We start from the raw sequence: 24,719 nt of genomic DNA, 5'->3' as shown, positions 1-24,719 counted from the left end.
GGAGCCTGTGAGCGTCCAGAGGCCTGGCCTCCGTAGTGCTGATGGAGCTGCTTCTGGTTGTGAGAAAAGGCAAAGCTAGTCATGAAACTCCAGAGCTGTCTACAGACTGCCCCCGGACCTGCCAGATGGGCTCCCATACATGCTCCCTGTTAAGGACCAGACCCAGGCAGAGAAGGGCATGTAGCATCATGGTGCGGGATGAAAGGTAGGGATTAGCGGGCATGAGTTAGAGCAGAAACATCCAGGAGGGAAGTTTGGGAAGGTTCAGTAGACTTCGCTGGGCCATCCTTCTGGGTCTTTAGGCTGCTGGTGGTCCTGCAGTTGGAGTGAGGAGAGGGTGGTGAAAACAGGGAGTCTGGATGTTGGGGAGCCTTCTGCTGTGCTTACGACTAAGTGCAGTCACCCATAAAAAGAAGTCTGTCCTAAGATCCATAAACCAAGTAAAAACTCCCCAAGCAACCACCGTTGAAGCCAAAGAATCTTCAGTGATGCCGCAAAGAGCTGACGCCACGGCAGCTGCTCCCAGACAGGTGCACAGAAAAGCAATCTTTCCAAGAGCAGTAAACTTCCAAAGCAAACTTGAAATGTTTCCCAAATAACTTTAAGGCTAGTTAAAACCTGTAAAGGGAGCCCATGAAACATTTCACCGTAAGGAACTTTGCGAGACCATTTCTTACCTTTGTAGGTCTGTAATAGCCGGGAGCTCTCGGTTCTCCCAGTGCAGCGACCCTGGTGGCACTTTTGGAAACGATGAAACCACATGTGTTTTAATATCTCAGGCCTCTTTGCATGAAATAGAGCTTTCTGTGTTGTGAAAAAGAGATGTGAAGAAAGAAAAGTCTTATCCAAATCAACCAAAACCATGCTTTGACATTGTTTTTGATTTAATGGACCACAAATTGATGGAAGGGCCAAGACGCAGAAACACATGACCTTTGTAAAGAATGCCTGTAGTTCTAATGTGTAAAACTGCTTGTTTAGTATTTTATGTTTTTTTTTAAATGGACTAAATTAGGCAACAAGGCAGGCATAGACCTAAATTTTTACTTTTTTTTGGTACCAAACTATTTGCGAGCATCTCGTAAAATATTAATTTCCAGTATTTAAATTTTCACCCAGACATCTAAATGCTCTAAAATGGCCCATTTGAATGAAAAATGTACCTCCATTTGAGTGAATGGCCAACTAGGACTGCAGAAGGGAACTCGGGATTGAGTCAAACAGTTGGATTTGAAGATCACCTCCATGGCGTGTAGCCCTGGAGAACTTTTTCTGAGCCTCAGTTTCCTCATCCAGGAAGAATAGTTGTTGCTGGGATGAATGAAAGGCAAAAATCTATGCATAATACACAGCACACTGCACCCTACTTCGCAGGCTTCCAAAGCGGTAGCGTGTATCATTTCATCCTAAGTTGTGCCAGGTACAAGACAAAGAAGGGCCTGGAAGAGGAGAGTAAGCATATCTTTCCATCCGTGTCGCTTAACTCATTCCCTCCTTCTGAAATGTTATTTGAAACCAGACTGCAGATCGTGGGGTGACACGACACACAGCCTTAGTGTACGTATGCGTCGTATTCCATTGTGCGTACATGTACCACAACTTCTTTATCCAGCCATCTGTTGATGGACATTCAGGTTGTATCCACATCTTGGCTGTTGTAGATGGTGCTGCTATGGACATTGGGCGCGTGTACCTTTTTGAATTAGAGATGGCTCATTTTTTAAATCACTGAATAATATTCTGTTGTCTGGATGTACCACAGTTTACTTATCTATTCACCTACTTAAAGACAGCTCGTTGGCTTCCAAGTTTTGGTAATTATGAATAGAGCTGCTCTACACATTCATCTGCACGATTTTGTGTGGACATGTTTTCAGCTTACTTGGGTAAATACTCAGGCCCATGACTGCTGGACTGTATGATGAGTATGGTAAGAGTGTTGTAAGAAACCAACAAATCGTCCTCCAAAGTGGTTGTACCGTTTTACATTCCCACCGGCCATGGGTGGGAGTTCCTGTTGCTCCACATCCTCATCAGCTTTTGATGTTTTCTGGGTTTTGGCCATTCTAATAGGTGTGTACTGGTATCTTGTTGTTTTATTTATTTTTATTAAAGTATAGTTGATGTATAATGTTATATAAATTACAGGTGTACCATATAGTGATTCACAGTTTTTAAAAGTTACACTCCATTTATAGTTATCATGAAATATTGGCTATATTCCCCGTGTTGTACAATATGTTCTTGTGGCAGCCTTAGTGTCTTTAAAAGCACTTTTGTATTACTGTCTGGACAGTGAGATGCCATTCTTCTACAAATTGGTACTTAATTGATCTGTTTTGAGAATCCGTTCAGTTTTCAAGCTGAAATGCAGCACACATTTAATTCTATATCAAAAAGGCTGCTACCACATACATACACATGGTTTACCAGCCACCTTTAGGCTCTGTATCATATGCTAGATAGGGGGGACCAGAAAGGGCATAGAACCAATCAGAACTTCTCTGTTGGCACAGGAGAGTGAGAAGCAGAGACTGGCTGAGTAGTGAGCTTCTCCATCACGTATCCAGAGATCCACCACCACAACACAAGTTACCAGGTAGAAAGAGACAGCAAAACTACATGCAGGCTAAGGCACTGGCCTGGGAATAAAGTTCTTAGGATATTAAAGGGGTTGATTTAAAAGGAAGACAGTGGACTTAAGGATCATAATGTCAACTCAGTATCCTAATGATTCTGTAGAACCTGTTATTTCAGGCTAACCTTCACCACCCTTTTATTTTTGTTTTCTCAGCATTCCCCCTTCCTGCTACTCTAGTGTTTGAAAAGTTGATCATTGTGTAAAAGACGTTGTGTTTTCTGTGGGGTCCTCTGCAGAGTTGCACATTTGAAATGTGTGTCTTCCATAAGTGATGAAACAAATATATACGCTGCATTTAAACTGTGTCCTCTAAAAAAGAAAATAAAGTCCCTGGGAGAAATGAGAGATAATGTAGCTTTTAAAAAAAATCTTGGATTTATATTTTTGTGATCAGAAACTCTCCTGAGTAATCCTATTTCTAGTAGTAAAACTGAGCCTGATTAAGACTACATCTTATTGCAAAGGGCACCAAAGCTATTGCTGGTTGCAGTTTAAAATGGTGCAGCCCATTTGGACAGTGGTTTGGAATAGAATTTCAAAAGGTCTTGATAACTCATGGCTTACTCATGCTACCTCTGGGAATCTATCCCAAGGAAAGAATTCTAAATAGACAGAGGCTTTTGGTACAAAGATTTTTTTCAAAGCAGAGCATTTATCATAGTGGGAAAAAAATGGCAAACCTGAATGTCAAAAAAAAGGGTTAAATGATTGAGGTAAGTTTTTTAAATGGTATATTAAAAAAATGCATTGTGTGAAAAATACCATGTTACACTTAAGATTGGACAAAAAATATGATTATAGCTATGAGAATAAAATTAATATTTTTTTTAATTTCAGGAAAAAATGGAAATACCATTATATGATCAAGTATTGTGTTTCAGTGATAGAACTGTGGGCAACTTGTATTTCTGTTTTTTTAAGTCCATATTTCCATACAAGGAGCGTCCCCTCTTAGATTATTAAATCTTGCAATGGATACCAAGGATTGGATTTCATATATTTAAGTCTGCTTCTTGTCTACCATGCCTGTATCCAGGGGGTGGTCCTCCTTTCCCGTTCTGCACATTGTGGAGGGATCTGAGTAACTGCATGGTCCTCACCTCAGTCCTCAACCCAGACAACAGTCAGATTAACCATGGAAGATTTGGAAATGAAGACTGGTTCTTTCTACTCCAGTTCCTCCTTGTCCTTCATGACCAGTCCCAAGGACGAGCTCTTTGAACAGGGAGAAGCCACTCAGAAGAATCCGCATGCCCATAATGTGAAAGAAACCCAATGCCAGATAGAACAGTACCTCTTCCCCACATTTCTGAGTTTACCTGTTTATTTTCACCTTGTGGACTAACAGTTATTATCTAGTTAGAGGACAGACATGTATCTGTAAATTCACAGCACACCAAATAATGGAGGGTAGCTTAATGAATGTTATCATCTTTAGTGGCTGAGTGAACTCAAGGAGGGAAAATAATAGAAGAAAAAAATCTTTGCTTTCATAATGCCCAGAGGCCACGACTATAGTTGCTGTAGACATAAGCTATCTTCCATGGTTCTTTCTTCATCACAAACATTTTACCTTTTGGACTTCTGTCATTGATTATTAATTAAAGTAGATGTTCGGGGTGGAGATGGCAGCTGCTAAGTGGTTTTCACTGAAGTTGAAGAACTGGGCATTTCAATCCTGTGTTTCCTAACTTCCATTTGCTACAAGCTATTATGTTATAAACACATATTTCAGTAGTTCGTCTTCACCTTCATTATTTGTGCTTTCAAAGAGCACAGTGGCCTTTTTCTAGCTCAGAAATGGATAGTATGTAGCTGCGTGCTTGCGGGTGTTACGTGGTGTGAGTACTTATAAGCTGTTTTGCAATAAAGGACCAACCGAAGTGGGGAAGACAACAATTACATCAATTATTCAGTGTATGGTTGCATTTTGAGGGGAAAAAAGAAAGAACACTATTGTTTCTTTTTTATTATTATTAGTATTATTTCTCTCGTCTTTTTCCCAATTTAGACAAAGCCCGTTGCATTTGCCGTTCGGACAAATGTCAGCTATAGTGCAGCCCATGAAGATGATGTTCCGGTGCCAGGCATGGCCATCTCATTCGAAGCAAAAGATTTTCTGCATGTTAAGGAAGTAAGGAGAATAATTAGAGTTTCTATCTGTGCGATTGTTCTTTTAACCTTGAAACATCCTTTCTCATTTCTCACTGCTGTGAAATAGCATTGCGTGTAACTGCAGTTGTGTAACATACACATGAAATCAGTGTCTCTCAAGCTTTTCTAATATAAATATAACATTTTTAATGAAGAAAAAAGCCACAGGCCTCTTGGAATAACCTCAGGGCTCCCCTGGGCTCTATGACCCAGAAATTGGGAACTGCTGGAGGAGATGATCCTTTTTTTAATGCTTAACTTATACTTTGTCTTTTAATGTTTAACCTTGACTATGTGTTCTTTTCCCCTGGTATCCCAGGCTTAACCATCTGGGGAGGGTTTAATAATATCTAGAATTCGTGATCTCTCCTCCCTGTTAACAAGGTCTAAACTCAGGCCACTGGTGCCCTTTGACCTTCTTAGGTGGCAGATTGCTACAAGGGAAGGGGAAATGGATGGAGTTGGAGCCAACGAGGCAAGAAACAGAGATCAGAAAAACCCCTTTTCCACCATGTCAAATGCCTCCACCTTTCAATAACAGTGACTCAATGTGTTAATCAGAAAAATTCCCTCTTATCAAGGCCTATTTTGAGTCAATATTTACCAGATGCCTGCTGTGCAGAACACTGTACTGAATAGCCAGAAATTCCCCCTACATACTGTTCTCAGTGTGTGACCGTGACATTGTCTTGAACCTGCAGGAGCTGAATACTGGAGCACTCTCATCTGGGAGATGTTATGTCCCAGGGAGAATGTGTAAATTTCACTGCTCAGGCATTAAAGACAGTGAGCAAGAGGTGATGACTGCCAGTTAGAAGCGGCTAGAGACAGCCCGCCATTTAGTTCTTTAACTTTTAAAAAGTGACGTAATTTCTATTTAACTAGAAAGGAAAGACAGAAAAAGTTTTCAGGAGTATGGAGTGCCTAGAATCTCACTTTACAATGGGAAGTAAGATTAATCCAGGCCCTCCTCCCGATGGCTGATGCTTAAAGAAGTCAGAAAAGAAAAACAGGGTGGGTATCCTTCTTTGAAGTGTCCAAAAACAGACTCATAAAATACTCTTCAGTGGAGAGACATCAAACCAGATCATAAAGATTTAGGATACCTGTTCCATGCAGAAGAGAGAAGTTGCCAGCATCAACATAAGTAGAGAAATCATTTGTGAACACCATGTCATGGTTATTGTGAAGCTGTTTGCCCAGAGGTAAATTTTGCTCTGACACCAAATAGTTCGGGTAGATTTCAGTATTAATCACTCACTCTTAATGCTTCTAAGTAATCTGATTACGTAAGAGGAAGGTCTCTGTAACACTGCTGCGTTCCTAATGGTCTCTTGCTGGGAAGACCTGTTACTCTTTGAACAAGGAGCATTTATCCTGCTCACGGTGACACCAACAGCTGTGATGGAATTCAGGCCAGTCTCAAGGCCAGGGAAGTGAAGGCTGAGTGAAGCCTGAGAGGCACTGTTGAGAACATCAAAATTCCTTCGCTCTTAGCGTGCTAGGGTCTCTTGACTCGTGGGATTTGAAGCATGGTTCACTGTAATTGACATAGTATTTCTCTCCACTGAAAATCATTAATGGGGAAGAAAAAGAATTTGAAGACTTAAACTTCTATGCACTGGTTTTAACAATTTTGACTTTTTTTTTTTTTTTTTAGAAATTTAACAATGACTGGTGGATAGGGCGATTGGTTAAAGAAGGCTATGAAATCGGATTCATTCCAAGCCCAGTCAAGCTAGAAAATATGAGGCTACAGCATGAACAGAGAGCCAAGCAAGGAAAATTCTACTCCAGGTAGGAGAAAACTATCAAGTGTTTTTGTCAAAGTTCAGATTCTTCGGTCATTCATGAGCTGTCGGTCGCTGTAGTCGACAATCTTTATTATGTATTAAAAAGCAGGCTGATGGTAGGGTTTATTGCAGGTATCACAAATCCTGCATTTTAAAAACTTCATCCAGCATTTCATTTTCATCCTCTTCAGGAGAGAATCAAATTAAGTATTATCATGAATGAAAATAGCTAAGTTCATAGAGTATTAAATTTGGGCTTCAGGGCAGAGGAAATTCCCAAGTCCTAATATTTTGCTTAAAATACTCAGGTATCGCGCAATTGTGGTGACTAATCCCAGTGTCTGTAGCTGCCTGGCAAGGCAGGAAGATGTTTTAGAAATGACCATCTCACACATCAGCAAACAGGAGCTCTTGTGGTCTCAGTTTCATTTTCACTTAAAAAATTCAATTTTCAGTTCTACCTACTGCTAAATACTTAAGGGAAACTCAATCTGAAACCAGTTAAAATTGTCATTGCAGATAGCAGTTAGATGGGTTATGTGGTAGGCTGGGGCCAAATGATTTTTCTTAGGACTCTTATGGTTGTTCACCCCTCACTAAAAGAATCATTAGAAGGGCTATACACAAAATGTTATGATAAATCACAGAGAAAAAAATGTGACAATGAGTGTGTATATGTCCATGAATGACTGAAAAATTGTGCTGAACACTGGAATTTGACACAACACTGTAAAATGATTATGAATCAATAAAAAAATGTAAAAAAATAAAAATAAAATAAAATGTGCTACCGAAGGAAAAAAAAAAAAAAGAAGGGCTACTCAGACGTGGAGTGATTTTTTTTTTTAATTGAATCCTGTGCAGACAACTCCAAGAATATGGCTTGCTTCTCCCTCTGTAACGGGATGTGATATGGGCAAGTCTTCTCTTTAATATGAATAGTGAGGCTTCTGTTTTCTTAAGCTTATATTTTATTTGTTTCTATAATGATGCAAAATCCTTTGTCAATGACCATATGCTAATGTTAGCAAGAGTTTTTTCCAAGGGTCCACCAACAAGTAAAACTGAAGATGCTTTTGGGGTTGCAACATCCATCTGCATTAACTAGTATCTTATAACTCTGAGGCTCTTTTAGTTCATATGGATTCCTCCCTTTTTTGAGACCTCTAGCCCACATTTGACTTTTATTAATCCCTGAGTTACTGGGGACCCTCAGATTTTGAGTTGTATTTAGTCATATAAAATTAGACACACGTGGATCAACAACGCTTGTGCTTTTTTCTTGTAGGATGTTGAAGATCTGATACTATTCATTCGATTTCTAGTGTTGCATTGGCTTTATTGTATATTTTTCTATTCTAAGTATTGATAATGGTATCTTAATACTAGTGAATAAAATCTTTCTCTGCTTCTTCATAAACAAACTGGGAAAGGAAAACTGCTCATCAAAAAGTAGAAAGGGAGAACTTTTTCCCCAAATCGGTAAGAAAGCATGAATTCCTTTGCCTCCCAACTGGGCATCCCTGGTCTAGTGTTAGTGGTCAGCTCAGCTTTATGAGAACCTACAGGAATGGTAGATATTTGAGCCTTCACTTTACAGATGAGGAAGCAGGCTAAGAGAAGATAGGGAACTTGGCTGAGGTTGCACAACTCATAAGATAAAATCAGGATGAAAACATAATCAGTCTGTCTGTAGCCTGACCTCAGATGGACTCACTGTGAGCTACGCTGCAAATTGTGCAGCCAGGGCCTGACAGAGCAAGCATAGAATAAATCATTATTATTATTGCCATCTGTTGCCATTCACTGTATTCAATACATTGTTTTGCTACTGCGTTTTTCCCTTAAAGAACTATAAATCATCTGTATTTGAGGAGTGTAACATCTCATACCTTATTCTGAGGAACTGGGGTACCTTTCCTGTGTATAACCACATACATTTCCCTTTGATTTTTCTTGATTTGATTTTGCCCTGTCCCTTGACCTATACACATTTGCCTAAGTATGTGAAAATGCTGTTACTGGGTTTCAGAGTTTTTACATTTGTTCCCTCACGTTTTAAATACACTTTTGTTTGGAGGACATAAGTTGAATTCAGCCGTATTTTAAAACTCTGAAATATAAGTTATTTTAAAAAAAATCAGCAGCAATCAAAGGCAGTACAATTGGAGCACAGCTCAAGAACGTGGCATTTTTATAGAATTAAACCTGAAGGGCAAATTTGCATTCTGAATCTTTTGATTCTTTGCAAGGTTTGGCATAACTTTACACAATTCAAACAATACTCTAACTGTTATTAAAATTCAAAGAGAATGTAGAACAAACCCAAGCTGGAACTGGAATTAGACTTAGTATTTTAGAAAAACAAAAAACAAAAAACTTCTAGAAGAAAAAGTTTTAGTCTTGGTAATGGATATTCTTGTATAACTGCCGGAAAGTGCTTCTCTAAATACTGCTTTTTATTACTTTAACATACTGTCTGGTGTCCTTGTTAAATATGCTGGGGTAGCTTTTAAGAACCTTAAAGAGATACAGAGGCCTCCTGGTAGTTACTTGGAGCTTTTGATGTTTGTCTGTTTTCTACATTAATGTTGCCAGAATAGTAGCAAATTCAGCCTGTTATTGGTATTTTAGTGAAACTCATATTTTCATATTCATATTTCTGAAATATTCAGTATGTACAAATGTTTACATGGTATTAAATATTACCCTTTGATGCATAGACTCTGTAACAGATTCTTTCCACTAGACCCTGGCTAGTGATCAAATATGTTTGGTAATAAGATTGTCTTGCTGAAATTCCCTGTCACTCTTTTAAGATGTTTCTTCCCAGCCTCATCTCTGAAGGGGCCATTTAATGTATTCTTTAGCGTGCTGGTAGTATGCTTAGTAAAAACAGAAATGCCACTGTTCCAGTTTAACTCCAAAGTTTCTGAGATACTGAACCATGTCTTGGATAAACTTTAGGATTCAGTAACTCTGAAGTGTCTGTTCTTCAGAACATTCCTAAATTAACCAAGTTGAGTTCCTCTATGCTAGCCACACTTGAGAAATGTTCCAGATTCTTTTTGAGGGTTAAATTGTGTAACACGCTGTTGAGTTCCTTTCGTGTGTCTTTTAAAAGTTGGCTAGTTTTCGTATTGCTGTGTTGTTGGGTTTGTTTGTTTTTTTTTTCAATAGGTTGCTCATGAAAACTTGAATACTTTGTATCTTGGTTCACTAAAAATAACCAAGATGAGAGAAACTGAGGAGGAGCCAAACAAGAAGGAAACAATAAGTGCTGGTGTTAGCATTAAGGTTCTATGCGTTGCTTCCAAGAGGCTCTAAGAAGCAAAGGAAATCTTTGCTCTTAACCTATCTGTGATCCTGGCGGAGAATTTGAGGGCTGTAGAAATTACCCTAGTTTTCTTCCATTCTCTCAGGGCCTTTTAAAATTAAACCTTGAATTTGAAACAGAGACCATTACATGGCTGTTTCAAGTCCTCCAGATATCTCCACTGGGAAATGACTGTTTGCTGCCTGGTAAGCAAGACAGACTTAAAGATCAATAAAAACACGATGAATGAGCATGTTTATTGAGCAATTGCAAATCTTTCAATATCTGAAATAAATGTCGGATGTAATATAAATTTTTGCTTTACTCCAGTAAATCAGGAGGAAATTCATCATCCAGTTTGGGTGACATAGTACCTAGTTCCAGAAAATCTACGCCTCCATCATCTGGTAAGTCGGTAGTGAGTGCTGAATGGTACCTACTGCATCTCATGCTTTCCCCAGTCTTTCCTAGTTGTGTGAGTTTACATAGACTGCATTACTAGGTTAACCCTCAAGGTGTTAAAAAAAAACATCAAAAATAAGAATGGCCAGGTGGAGTGAGGAACAATATGGGGAACTTTTGTTCTGGCTTTGGAAAAAAAAAAAAAAAGAAACTAGGTCAGTGTGTCCACTGTAAGTTACTTTGATGATCAAAGCGATGCTCGGTTTTAATTTTCTATCCCACCATCCACCATGGTGCCCAGAGCATGTCATGGGCAATAAATGGATGAACGCTCACCATCAACCACAGTGCATTGTGAGGTGTTAGCCTCAATATTAAATTAAAAGGGTTATAAAACCTTTAGAAAGGTGAGGAAAGGAGAATGAAGTGATGACGGATTGATTGGCCTGACATGAGCTACACCCAGGAGGCTCTGTGGAACGCGTAGAATGTGGGCAGAAGTTCTGAACGGAAGAGGGAAACACTTGCAGAAAGAGTAACTGTTTTCTTTCCAAAGCCACGGAGAAGGACACCAGGTGGAATTTAAATTTCTGACGAACAATGACTTCTTAGTCTAAGGAAATATTGTATGAGATCTATTTTAAAAAATTACTTATTGTTTACCTGAAATTCATGAACTGATTTTCTGTTTGCTGAAGCTGGCAGCTCTGCCATTCTGTGTAGAACTTGGAGTTGTGTGTGAATAGAAGACGAATTGGCCGAATTGGCTAAAAGCCCACGGTCAGGGTCTCAGTTTGCTAAGAGACGCAGTTGGGAGTCAGTAAGATTTTAAGGACTGGCCAGTGGAGCATTTGAGCAAAATAATCCCATCTGATGTCTAGGAAGCTGGAGAAAGCTGGAGGCGGGCAGAGGTCAAAGACAGAAAATCACGCACCTGTGGAGAAGTTAAGGCGCTACGTAGTTGCGCTGTGACTGCTGTCCTAGGAACAGGTTCCCTGTTACCGATGAAGGTGCCTCCTTCCTGGACGCTGGCAGCTTTTAGAGACCGCTCACGGGCTTCTTAGTAAAAATGAGAGAGCTTTTTCTCCTTGCGGGATGTTTTGTTTTGTCTTGTTTGAGTTGGGGGGAATAACTAGGTTTCATTTAATAGTTTATTTTTTTAATGGAGGTACAAGGGCTTGAACCCAGGACCTCACGCATGCTGAGCATGTGTTCTACCACCGAGCTATACCTCCCCCCGAGAGGGCTTTTTAAGTGAGCAAAATCGGTGCCCAATAAGAAATAGTTTGGGAATGCATATTGATTTCCAAAACCATGTACTTATAATTAGCAGTAATTCTAAGCTGCCCCAAATTAAGTGAAGTAGTATGTCCGAAATGAAAAGCGAAGCCCTTCAGGTATTACATGAGGAGGCTTCTGACTTCCCTTGATTGGTGGTGAGTAGACACTCCCTGAATGCACGGGCAGAAGGAGGCGTCTCTCTGCTCCTTCTCAGCTGTGTGCAGTTGTAGCGATTATGGTACGAACCCTGTACTATGTCTGTGCGTCTTACAGACTGTCTCAGGCATTCCTGAGGACTGTCACTAGGGTCCTGAAACAGGAACAGGCTAGTTCACACTGTGATAATATCACATTTTGATAATTGTCCAAAGCCCTGCCCAGAGATGTCAGCCCCACTTCTGTAAATCAGGAAGAGCCTTCCGTCCCCTCTAGTGGAAATGTAACCTTCTCAGCCTTTCAGCAATGAGAGCCCACATGTACATTTTGAAGAATAAGTGAGTGTGTTTGGAAAATAACATGTCATGTATGTAGCCAGATGTTAGTCATTACTAAAAATCAAGTTCAATTAAGAGTTTTATGTAATCAAGATTATTTTAAACTTCCTCCAAATTTTATACAGAGACAGGGCTTTGGAATAACTTTTCTGAATACCAAGAGCAGAAAACACTGTGACTAAGGGGACTGGAAATATTAACCAACTACAAGATGTGTAACTGGCCCATCATCTCCACTATGATTTCCATATCAATGCTACAATTTACCTAATGGAAAACATCAGAAAATTCTATAGAGAGGTTCCCCCCACCCTACTTCCAGGGAAAAAAACCACTAATCTATCAAATGTGGATTGGCCTCCAATTATAACTTGTCATCTTTGTTTCCTGAGGCCCTAGCTACAATTCCCCTCACCCATTGCTAGACCAAAGAAAAGAAACATTTGCCTAAACTAAATATACGTGGAGGTTCTCAAGGATTTGGAAAAGGAAAAATTTCCACCTCACCCCTGGGTGATGAGGTAGTGGCTGGTTGGGCACCACACACCCCATACCTATATGTGTGGTATCCACACACTTGTTGCTCCAGCACGCCACTCAATTTGACCCAACTGTCTGAGATTAAATTAAATTTGGAGTTCAAAAAATGTTCCCAAGGCTCTCTAACAAGAAAAACAAACAAAGAAACAAACTTGCTAGCGATGAAGAAAAGAAACTATTTTTAAATTTATGGAAGCAGTTTTTCCCAAGTAAATACTAATGTTTGCCAAGGTATGCAAATACAAGTATGAAATTAACATCTCTCAGTACAAGGAGAGCCATCTGATCCCAATAAAATATACAGAACTAGAAAAAGAGTTAACAGGCTTCTTAACTCTTCGTAGATTTCCTTAATATGTTTTGAAAGTAGGCAAATGTCTTAGAATCCTGTGTTTCAGAACAAACCCAGATGCTTTTAGGTTTGAGTTAACCAAAGGCAGGAGTAGGAAGCTGGAAAGTTCTCAGTTTGGGATTTTGAGCCCTTGAGTCCAAATGCAGGTAAATTTCAAACCTGACTCAGGCTTTGTGGCAGGGGAGAGCCAAACATCTGGGCAGCGTCCCAGCTAAAGTTTTTATGCATTTCCACTCTTCCTTTAAATAAATAAAAACCATCTGCTGATCACAGCAGACGGCATTCAATGGGCAAATCATAAAATTCAATTCATGAACTTTGCCATCCTTACCCCGAGGTCCTGTCAACTCTGACAGGCAATTAGGTATCCTCAGTTTCAGAGAGGCTTTCAATGGGTTCGGTCCCTTGAATGTGGCCTTTGTAAGCCCAGTAAAAGATGAGAAAGGTAAAAATTTATGGGAGTTTGCCACCAGAAGGGAAACTTACTTGACATCGCTTAAGATGTACTATAGAAATAATAAAAAACTGGCCGAGGTCCTCTCCATCTCATCCAGGAAGACACTAATGACATACATCCTCCCTAAACTGGAATTCAAGGAAAAGCCCCACCAGGTGGTATGACAGTCAGCATCAGTACAGACCACTAGGCACGGGGTATAAAGTTTCATTGTACGACACATGCTGAGCCTTGTAGCTTAGCAAAATGCAGAGATGGGGAAAAGAGAAAGGGGAGAGATGTTTACTAGGTATGTATAACTGCATACCTGGAATTAACTCAGTCCATTGTTAACTTTCACTGGAGGAAGATACCCCTCCGTCATCTTCATGCAAGCAGTAGCTGATATTTGCAATACTGGGCAAACAGTGCCAGCTATTCACTCCATCACAGCTTTTCAACCTACTCAAATGAAGAGGAACAATTAAACCAGAGAGCCTAGTTTTCGCAAGGCTGAGTGAGTCATCTAATGTCCATAATGAATTCAAAATTGAAAAATCGCGTGATGCCCATCAGATGATCTCCTGTCATTTGGAAAGGTTAGCAGCAGCTGTCAGGAGCACCAGGGCAGCTTAGGGGGGCTCACAGGGAGTGGAAGCGAAGGTTGTGCAACACTGGGCCATCTGTTATTTCACAAGAGTAGTGTGGTCCTTAAATCTGATTGTAATTCTAAATTGTAGTTTTCATCAAGAGAACTGTATGTGTCATATGATGCTTTCCTGGGATGAGTCGATTTCCTCTCTTCTGCTTGACCTCAGCTACAGTACAGCATCATTTGCTAGTGAGCTCCACTCCATAGCGTCTTCCTGAATCCTCACACTGAGGATGTGACCCAACTCGGGAAGCTAAGGAATTGAATGAGGGCACCAGGCTTGCTAAGGGACCTCAACCAGAGTCTCAGCCTCAGGGAGGGATGGGTTACAGAGTCCTGGAGGCAGAACTGGATTCCCAGTCCTGGCTCTGCTGAGTTGCTACCAAAAACAAGTCCCTTCAACTCTGAGAGTTTATCTTTTAAATCTTGAAAAATAAGAGAGTTGCCGTTGATCATTAAAACTCTCTGATTGTCCTGTTGATAAAACTCTCCAGGGATGGCATGTGGATGCATGGTATAAACTTCACAATGAGATTGTGGACTTTTTTCATGGAACACTTGATTTTTAAGTGCCCTATTTTCAGGGCAGAAGAGTTGACAGCGTGTCACACCACAAAGCTAAACCTCTCATTCTCCAGATGGGGGATCAGCGGTATATTCTCTTGGGTCTTTCTGCCCTTCTGTGCTGCCTCTCATGTAAATCCAGTGGCTTTATATAATATCATCGCAAGGCTCCTTATGTCACTGTGTAAGGTTCATTTCACTTGGAGATCGTCAGATCCAGCATTTTCTAATTAGTCTTCGGTCAGAGCTGCCTCAGGGTGGGACGGGGGTGCCCAGATCATGAAATCATTTTAATCCTGTCCATCTTGGACCTCCCCTGGAATCTGCCTTGTGTGTAACTTCTTTGTGTTGCTGGATTTAGGATTTTCAGTTCTCTCTGTCCCTCAGATGCCTCTTGCAATTTCCGAGAACCTTTTCACATTGCCTTTATTTTCACCCAGAAGCAAACACAATAAGAAATCAGGGTTGCAACGTGACACAGGTTTCCGATGGAGTTGCTGATTATCTGAATGTGCTGGTTTAAGATAGGGGAAGATGTGAAGCCAGGTGTCCTGCCCTGTCCTCATATCCAGTTGATTCAGAAAAATATTTATATTATATTTGAAACAAAACTACACATTGAAAACTTGTTTCCTTAAGAAATATCATTCGAGAGATTTAGCATGAAGCAGATTTGTCCAAGCAAACATATTACGAGAGGGTCTTTCCGTTTTGTTAGATTTGATGACATTGCATTCTTCACGGGCTTTAACCTTGAAATTTTACTTTGTTGACTGTGCTGAGCACTGATGATAGATCTTTTACTGTGGTTAGTTTTGTTTGCTTTTCATTTTATTTTTTTTATAACCTATTTTTCCTCTCCTGTCTACCTGATGACTTTTGAATTGTTTGTCTGTATATAGCTGTAGACATAGATGCTACTGGCTTAGATGCAGAAGAAAATGATATTCCAGCAAACCACCGCTCCCCTAAACCCAGTGCAAACAGTGTAACGTCACCCCACTCCAAAGAGAAAAGAATGCCCTTCTTTAAGAAGGTAACATGACCTTTCAAGCTCCCATCTGTCCACGCGCTCAACTGCACTGCGTCACATTTCTGGTCCTGTGGACTGTCTGCGTCCTTGATAAAGCCAATAACATGCATGCTTTGTTGTTCTTTGTTTCTCTTCCACGCTGCTGTAGCTAAGCAGAAGCAGAAATCGGTAAGTGGACATTGACATCAGCTCTGTGTATCCTGCCCCTGGCATCATTAGCATTCAAACCCACAGTTCTATTCGATACAGTCATGTCTGTCCTCAGAAACGAACCTATCAAGCAGCTCATTGAGTCCATGCATTTCAAACCAGCTCAGTTCAGTGAGTGACCTGTGAAAGCACCATTACAGTATTTATCCTTTTTGATGGAATAATATCGACCACCCAGGGAATTCGTTCCAACATTTCCAGGAACGGCAAACGCTGACAAAACTCCATATAATGCACCTCTACTGTGCATGCGTCCTGTCTGTCTCTGTCTCTCTTTTTTTTTTCCGGAAATTTAACTGATAATCAAGCATATGAAAACCATGATTAGATTCTGATTTATGATATCCAGATACATAGCTTGTACTAAAAAATTTTTTTTACGAATTATTCAATTTTTAATTTAGTCAGTATTTAAACTTCTAATCCACTAGGTGCAAAATCTGCAGATGAACAAGACCATTGGAAAACTGCAGGCTTGTTTTGGCGGTTTACTGTGAGTTTTTCCTATTGTCCTATCTAAATACTCTCCCAATGTTCTTGCCTCCTCCATCACTCAGATGTCAGCATCTCACCTGTCAGATGATGGGGGTGGCTGTGCGTAGAGCCTTTGCCACTGGCCAACCAAGATGCTACCAGTGATGCTCCTTGTCCCCCCGACTAGAAACGAGGGTATTCGTGAGCTCTCTTTACTCCGAAGTCTGTTTTCTCCCAGCACATTCTGTAGCTCTGAAGCATTATTTTTTAAAGATGCCTCCCCTCCAATTCCCATTCTTTCCCTTCTTTTACACACCACTTTTCCACCGCCTACCGTGCTTTTAAAGTCATTCTCCCTGATGTCAGCAAAGTCCGGCACAGCCATGAGTCTATCGCAACATGTAGGAGTGCAGTAAAATCCACTCTGCCTTACACTCTCAATGCCCTGAACTCTTTTCCTCTGCGCACAAGTATTCTGCTCCCTGGAGGAACTCTCAGGTCATCAGTGAGGTGTCAGATGCTGAACTGTGTTTTGTTTTGGTTTTTTAAAAATAAATTATGGTTGATTTAATCATGGCAGGCCTAGCCACTCCAGGCAAAAATTAAAACATGTGGATTTTTGTATTAACACAGTAAGCCCCAGCTTGATGTACATACATGCACAACAGCAGGTCCATTTCTCTGGTCCTGTCTTCTTGTCCCACCTAAAACTTGCAGCCAAGTGTTGACTCACAGCATTTATAGCCATAGAAGTCTGGAAATTCAGCCTCGCTCAGCTGCTCCGGGCTTTACAGAACAGCAACGTGAACTAAAACCACATTCATCAGGATAGAGTGTTTGGAAGTTTGCTGACTCTCAAATTCCAAAACTTTAAAAACGTTTCTTGTAATTTTTCCACTCAATAATCCAAACTAATTAAATTAAGCAGGGAAGGATAGCTAACAATGATGGAGTCATTACCAATAGGGCACAAAGTACCACTATTCCATCAAATAAGGTAATTTCTGTAGTACCCTATTGATTAAGAAGCTGATTGATTACCAGCATGGGTAACCCTTTGCTAGTTGGCAGTCACCAATCAAAGGAACTGAAGATCTATCAAATAATGGGCCACTTAATATTTAAAGGCATGAAATAAAATTTCTTGGGAGCTGGGACTAAAATACAGGCAACTTACATTCCTCGTTGTTGTAACGGTGGGAAAGGTCTTCTCAGACGGCAGAGTTACAAGGACTTGGCTTCTAAACATTTTCAGCATAATCCCAGGTGGTAGCAATGTCGTAATTTAATGAACATGCTTATGATGCCTTCGGCACTGGTATTCATTCTTCTCATGTTATCGATTATGTGGTCAACTTCACTGTAGAGTTCAAAAGCCAAAAAAACCTGAGATTCAATGAGAAGACTGTTTTCCATGTTTTTGGTTGCTTTTCGAGTGGTGCTTGTTGGCATTTGTGCTGTCACTGTATTATGTTTGTCTTGTTTTTTTTTTTCTGTTTAAAAATGTACTCTATCTTGATTGTGTCTATTAAAATTAATTTTGAAAGAAAGTCTTCTTTAGTAAACTAGAGAAGGTTTTAAGCAGTGAAATACGACAGCACCGTCACAGTAGCATTTTCTCCCCTCTGATTACATCGTCCGTGTGACTGTCGGCAAAATCTCAGATGGAAGCTTTTGAATTTGAAATGCTTTTGAATACCCCCTCCGTTTAGGCAAGTTCAATTCTATCAAAGTCAGAAAGTTTGAAAAGGGCAATTTCAAGCAACAGGAAAATACTCTTGAGTGACAGCCTGATGTAAAAATTACATTCACATTTGCAGTAAGATTATCAAATTTTTAAAATAGTTTAAAGACTTTTTTCTCTTGGGCTGTGTGATTCTTAAAATGTATTTTTTCAGATACTCCTCAGTGCAGGAAGAGTCATATCACAATGATTTTTGTTTATCCCAATGTCTACCCATCTCTCTCTCTTCTACATGGAAAAAAAAAAAGGCACTTTTGGGGTCAGTTTAACATTCTCAGCTGTTAAAATAGCCAGTTTTAATGTAATCAAACAAATTCGTTATCTGATTTTTTGAAAAAAAAAAGTTATTTTAGTCATTTTATTTGAAGCAGTTAAGCTGAAAATTTTTGCCAGTCTTAGAAATGGCTACAAAATTAGGTCCTCCTCCTGCTCTTCTAAAAAAGAAAGAAATTGTGGGAAGACGTGAGTTAGTTACTTAACAGAAGCACCACCTGAACAGCACTTGAGAAGCACGTTAGATACACAAGGTGAGCCTTTCAAGGCCATGGGCACAAGCTTGAAATGTACAATCATACGGGGAGCACTTTCCCTCCAAGACACATATTCTGACGTGTTTTTTAAGATCCAAGGTATGGAAACCCAAAATCTAAAAATATGAATCACTGAGTTGTGAATCATGATCATGATTACCATTTACTAGAACAAGCACGCAGGAGAGTTTAAACTCTCGCAGTAAAATAAGACAGGGTCAAGCATTTGATAATAAGTTAACAATGTTTTGAAGTTAGGTTTTACACAGGTAAGGCAAACATCCAAGACACCAAGGTGATAAGACCTTTCTTTTCCTTATAATTAACCACCTTAGGCCTGATCATTCGACTTTTCAGGAAACTCAGATGCATCTGAAAAGCCATATTAACCATCAGCCAAGCCTAAAAGCACCTCTTCTGCATGAGGCATGTTTCTGTCTGTTCTGCTGAATAGTTTTTTTTTTTTTTTTTTTGCTCAAAAGCAGCACGTCCTACTTGAGGAACTAATATCTCAGTAGCATTCCTTGAGGAGAGCGAGAAAGCTGTAGGCAACTCAGGAATTTCAACATATTAGGGAAATCAACCCACCCATCTTGGATTGGGTTTATTTAGAAAAAGAGGCAAGTGATTTAAAAAAAAAAAAAAGGAAATTTCTGGAAAGTTAGTGCCTCATATTACTGAGTTCAGAAGAGCAGTTGAAACATAAAATATTTCGGTTCCCTCCTCTTTTTAACCATCTGAAGGCCTCTCCTCTCTCCACAGACAGAGCACATGCCTCCGTATGACGTGGTCCCTTCTATGCGACCAGTGGTCCTGGTGGGCCCCTCTCTGAAGGGATACGAGGTAGGTAGCGACCCCCCCTGGATCAGCCTTGACCTTTGCGGGCTGAACTGCTTTGTGACATCACCTCCCTCTCCAGACTCTTGAGCTTAGAACTTAAAGAGCTGGGAGCAACAGAGCCGATTTTTCTCAAGCTGCAGGACATACATGGCTTCCTGTTTTGTTCTATTCTGTTTTCTTGGCTGTTGCTCTGGAGAGTTCCGCCAGCCACAGTGGACTCCATCTGGGGAAGGGGTATCACCTGGAGAGGGACCGAAAAACCACTTGAAGTGTCATCTCTTGTCCCTACAAGAGTGAGTTCACGGAACCTTGTTAATCGTCATCAGATCAGAACGAAACGGGTGGCAACCTCACCTAATGGGAAGTCCCGGTTTTCAGACACTCTCTTGAGGAATAAAACTCTTTGAGTCTAATTAGCAATATTTGTATCATCCCTTCATCGATTGCTTTCTCCCTTGCAGGTCACAGATATGATGCAGAAAGCGTTGTTTGATTTTTTAAAACACAGATTTGAAGGGCGGTGAGTATTTCAGAATACTGGGGTTCGTGGATTTGGTCTTGAAGATGATGAAACCTGAGTGAGACAGGCATGTGACCTCGAAGGAAAAGTAGCTTCTGATGTCTGGGAGGGTTAACAGGAGATAAGTTCCATTCTGTTCAATCTGCTTTAATAAATATTTGTCATACCTGCTCAGCCCATCCTGAACACTGGCTATTCCAGCCCTCTGACTCTGCACCTGTGTCCATAAACTGAACTTGGTCAAATCCCTGCTGACTTGTCTCCCCCAAATTCATGATCAGCTGGTCCCCGGTGCTGTCTAGGAATCATTCTCTTCCACCCAACTTTCTCCTCTTCTGAAAGACTTTCACACCATTTCCTCTCTCATCAAACCCTTCTCATCTCACGCCCCACCATGAACTTACTTCCTATTTCATTAAGAAAACATCGGCAGAGAAGAGCTTCCACCACCTCACCCATGCCGCTGCGTATTTGCCAGGATGCTCTGCTTTTTCTCCTGTGACTGTTAGCAGTGGTCAACTCCGGCTTCGGCAGTGGATCCCAGGCCCCATCCCCACCCCAACACAACTCTTAACAGTCCTTCCCTCCCTCCTCATCAGTGTTTCTCTTTCTAATGGAAATACCATCAGCATGTAAAGATGGAGTTGTTACTCCCTTTGGCAGAATTTGACCTCACGCTCCCCCCTGGCTGTCCCATTTCTCCTCTTTTCTGTACAGAGCTCTCCTTGAACAAGTTGTGTCTAATTGCTCTCCCCGTAGTCTCCTGAGCCTCCTCACCCCGAACTAGTCACATCTGATCACCAGCGACCTTCACGTTGATAAATTCAGGAAGAAATCCTCAGTCCTCCTCTTCATTGACATGGTGGATGACTCCATCCTCTTTTAAATTCTTCACTTGCTTAGTTGCTAGAACCCCACTTCCCTGGCTTTCTTCTCTCTGACTAGTCACTCTGTGTCTCCTTTGTGGTTCTTCCTCACCAGCTAGACATCCCAGAGAGCCCAGGGCTGTCCTTTGTCTTCTGTCTCCACTCACTCTTTTGGTTGATTCCATTCAATGTCAGACTTTTTTTTTTTTTAAATAAAGTACTGGGGATTGAATACAGGACCTTGTGCATGCTAAGCAAGTGCTCTACTACTGAGCTATACCCTCCCCCAATGTCAGACTTTTAAATAGCATTTCTTTGCTGGTCTCGCCTCTGAATCCCAGATCCCTATGTCCAACTAGCTGTGCTGCATCCCCACTAAGATGTCTAATGGACTTCTCAGACTTAACCTCCCGATTCCACCCCCCTAACCTGCTCCTCTCAGTCTTCCTTATCTCAATCAATAGCTTCTCCATCTTTCAGTCCCAAGACCTTTCAGCCCCGGGCAGCTCAGCACAGGCACATCTAAGATACAGGTAGCATAAAGGGAGGAGGGATTAACACTGACAGGGATGTCAGCAGCCAGGAAGGGTTTTGAAATGGTACCTAAGGTTTCACCAAGTGAATTAGGAGGAGAAGGACATGTCCCGCAGAGGGTGTGAGGTGTGTGAAGGCATCAAGGTGTGACACAGCATCATGCAGAAGGCACGCCACCTAGAGGTCTTCAGGTGAAACTGCTGGGGAGGAAGGGACTGGTAACCAAGCCGAGGCCATGTCCAGTGTGTCATGTCAATCAGCTGGGACTTAATCCCTTCCCTCCCCGCCTTATAGGCTTTAATAAATATTTATGGAGCCTAATCTCTGTGCCAGCCATCATGAAGAGCAAAGTCACACAAGGGCCTTGGCTTCATGAAGCTTGGTCTCTGGAAAGGCAGCCTTGAATCAAATAGCCAGCGGGCACCACAGTAAAGGTTTGGCCATCTTCTGAAGCCTCAGAGACATGATCAGTGTCTCAAATGGAAACTTCAAAATTTAAACTAAGAGTAGGCAATGGGAGACCTGGGAACAAACAGGGCTAGGGTATATTTCTATATTTTTAACAAGAAAAATATGATGCCTCTCTTTCCCACGTTTCTTTCCTTCTCCTGTCTTAATACAAGCACAAAAGACGCTATCTGTAGGTTTCCGTGTTCTTGTAGATTTCTCAGTGTGGTACTTTCTTCCTTGACCATATCTGCTCCTACAACTGTTTCTTATTTACATTGACTTCTGGTAGGGGAGGCAGGGCAGGCAGGGAAACTGTGATGGCAGAAGAGATATTGTCAGCTAGTGATCAAGCAAAGGACTGAAAGAGACAGAAAAAGGAAGACAGAATCTGTGTTTCAAGGCATTAAAAAAAAAAAAGACTCTCGAATCAAAGCCTGCCTAACCGAATGCTCCTAATCAGGTATTTTTGTTTTTCATAACTTTATGAAATGGGTTTTATTTCGTGCCAGGAAACACAGCTTGGTCCTTGGGCCTCTGGCTCGGTCCAAGGCTCTCAGGCTCTGGCCAAGCATAAAAGGCATCCCTGTGGTCGGGCCCATTCAGCTTTCACTTCTGTGTTCCTGACTTTCATTTATCACAATTTGAAATTGTCCACCCGAGCCTGCTTACCCAGAAAATTCCTCTAGACCAGGGACTTTGCTTTCTGTGACTGAGTTAACCCACTGCCCTTTTCTAAATGCTAAAGATGGGGAAATGAAATGGGGCTTCCTGACTTAACTCTATTTAAACGAGTTAAGGTTTGAATTTAGAAGATAGATTCCAGCCATAGGGTGTATCTTGGACCCATGTTTTCAAGTATCAGCCATCCAGGTTGATTTCACTTAAGAAACAGACAAAATACCTGAATGTTTCTGGCCAGAAGTAATTTCCATATGGCTTTATTATTGGACCTGCCTTGTTTCATCTGGATGCAGAGAGCTGGAGTTCAACATTCTAGACCTGGGATCGCCAGTTAAAAATGTTCAAAGGAAGTCATAGGGCCCAGAAGGCAGAATTTCAAAAAGGCATGCAAAAATGTAGCTTTTTTTACTCAAGGCAAGACATGCAGAATTACTGAATCATTCAGTGTCTGCTTCTGGTAAGCCAGACTGCACGAGAGGGTGGAAACTCCTCACAAGTATCAATCAGGTGTGTCTAATTCAAAATAGACACAGGAAAAATGCATTACTCCTTAATTATCTCTTAAATAAGCAAAACGTATTTTTTTTTTAAATTCAAACCCAAGAGGGAGAAAATATGAAAAGACGTGTTGTTGATGGAAAGATTTTAGACAGGAATTCTTTTCTGTTTCTTTTCATTTTTTTTTTAACTTTGGGGGGAAGGTAATTAGGTTTTTATTTTATTAATGGAGGTACTGGGGATTGAGCCCAGGACCCCGTGTGTGCTAAGCAAGTGCTCTACCACTGTGCTACTTCCATAGCCCCTTCCTTTCTGTTCTTAAACCCAGTTAGGTTCATTTGTTGAAGCCCCAGGGAGTTGTCAGAATCACGATCCCAGTTAAAACAGCGTTAAGTGTGTCAGGTCAGAGGAGAGATGCTGAATCATTATCCTTTCTGTGATGGGCGGCACCAGAGTAGCCCATTTAAATCAGACACACCCTAAACGACTGTGTCATCCTGTACACAAAGCAGTCTTCCTACACACTTTGTAGGACAAGGACAGGTAGATGAACCAGGAAATCGGGGACAAGAGGGAAAGCCACCATCAGCGATGAAATCCGTTGTCCTCTTCAGTGATTTTGAAGATGTCAGCTCTGGGCACAGAAGTGTTTGGAATGGGTACTGAATTCTGCCGGGGTATGAACATGCTGAGCCTTGGGTTCAGCACAGGACTCTTACTGGAAAATCAACCATCCCGAGAGCCATGACATCGCTTTATTTTGTCGTGTGGCAAGTTTACTTACATATGAGACAACTTCTTCTAAACTGGTGGTTCTCTACCCTGGCTACATATTAGAATCAGCAGCAGAGCTTTAAAAATTAAAATAAAGAAATTTTTAATAAAAGAAAAACTAAAGGTGTGTATCCCACCCATGACTAAGGGAAACGAAATCTCTAACTGTAAAATCTTCTGCGGCAATTTTGTTACACTGTGAGGGTTGAAAACCACTCCTCTACACTGACTTGTCCCCAAAATTTTGCCCTTAGGATTTTCAAGATAGATTTTTTGGTGGAACCTCAAGTAGTAACAACTCAGGAGTTGAAATAAGCTAGCAGCTGTCTTCACACAGCCTACGAAGCTAACCATGCAGGCAGGTCAGTGGAAACCTGGCTGAGTGATACCACGTGTAGAAAAAAACCAAGCACGTGAGACAGAGAGGAAGTTGTCTTATTGACAGAAGATCTTGTCCTTCTGCTGAATCCATCCCCCAAGGCAGACGATGAGAGGCTCCTGGCCGGATCTGGTCTGTCTTGTCACTGCTGCATCCTCAGGATGGTTGCATCTCAGGGCAGCCTGTCTCCCAGTGAGTATCCAGGGCTCGTAGATTCTGGTCCTCAGCAAGGCTTGGGTCCTATCAGCTGTACTGATACAGTGCCCATCACTTCAGGTACCAACTACTCCGCCTCGAACACCCTGCCCACAACATGCATGTGGCTCATCCCTCATTTCCCTCCGGTCTCTGACCAAAGGTTGCCTTTTCTGAAAAGTCTTCCCTGAGCACCCAAAATGTACCTTCCCCAGCCCCTCATCTGTATCCTCATCAGCCTGCATTATTTTTTAATGGCATTTAATACCACCTGACATCAGACATCTGTTTGCCTCCATCCCTCTGCTCTCCCTCCATCCAACAAGAATTTCAGTTCCATCACAGCACCCTGGATGATTCGCACAT

At 41.2% G+C, this 24,719-nt stretch overlaps 1 protein-coding gene across 8 annotated transcripts in view; it reads left to right on the top strand.

The window, feature by feature from the left end:
- Positions 1 to 24,719, top strand: part of CACNB2 (calcium voltage-gated channel auxiliary subunit beta 2) — a 346,868-nt gene that overhangs the window by 298,812 nt on the left and 23,337 nt on the right. For 3 of the 8 annotated variants that reach the window (XM_072955192.1, XM_006208877.4, XM_006208878.3), the window contains 6 exons: positions 4,653 to 4,775; positions 6,456 to 6,592; positions 10,235 to 10,311; positions 15,528 to 15,661; positions 19,379 to 19,459; positions 19,918 to 19,976. In XM_072955192.1, the coding sequence (XP_072811293.1) occupies positions 4,653 to 4,775; positions 6,456 to 6,592; positions 10,235 to 10,311; positions 15,528 to 15,661; positions 19,379 to 19,459; positions 19,918 to 19,976 (611 nt within the window). Of the gene's footprint in view, positions 1 to 4,652; positions 4,776 to 6,455; positions 6,593 to 10,234; positions 10,312 to 15,527; positions 15,662 to 15,806; positions 15,827 to 16,299; positions 16,362 to 19,378; positions 19,460 to 19,917; positions 19,977 to 24,719 lie in introns of all 8 variants that reach the window. The other 5 variants (XM_072955194.1, XM_015243262.3, XM_006208881.4 and 2 more) reach the window with 2 other exon arrangements.

This window comes from Vicugna pacos, chromosome 35 (assembly GCF_048564905.1).
Source record: "Vicugna pacos chromosome 35, VicPac4, whole genome shotgun sequence".
Classification (NCBI taxonomy): Eukaryota; Metazoa; Chordata; class Mammalia; order Artiodactyla; family Camelidae; genus Vicugna; species Vicugna pacos.
The sequence above is the reverse complement of the archived record's forward strand: the minus strand, read 5'-3'. Positions and strand labels throughout refer to the sequence as shown.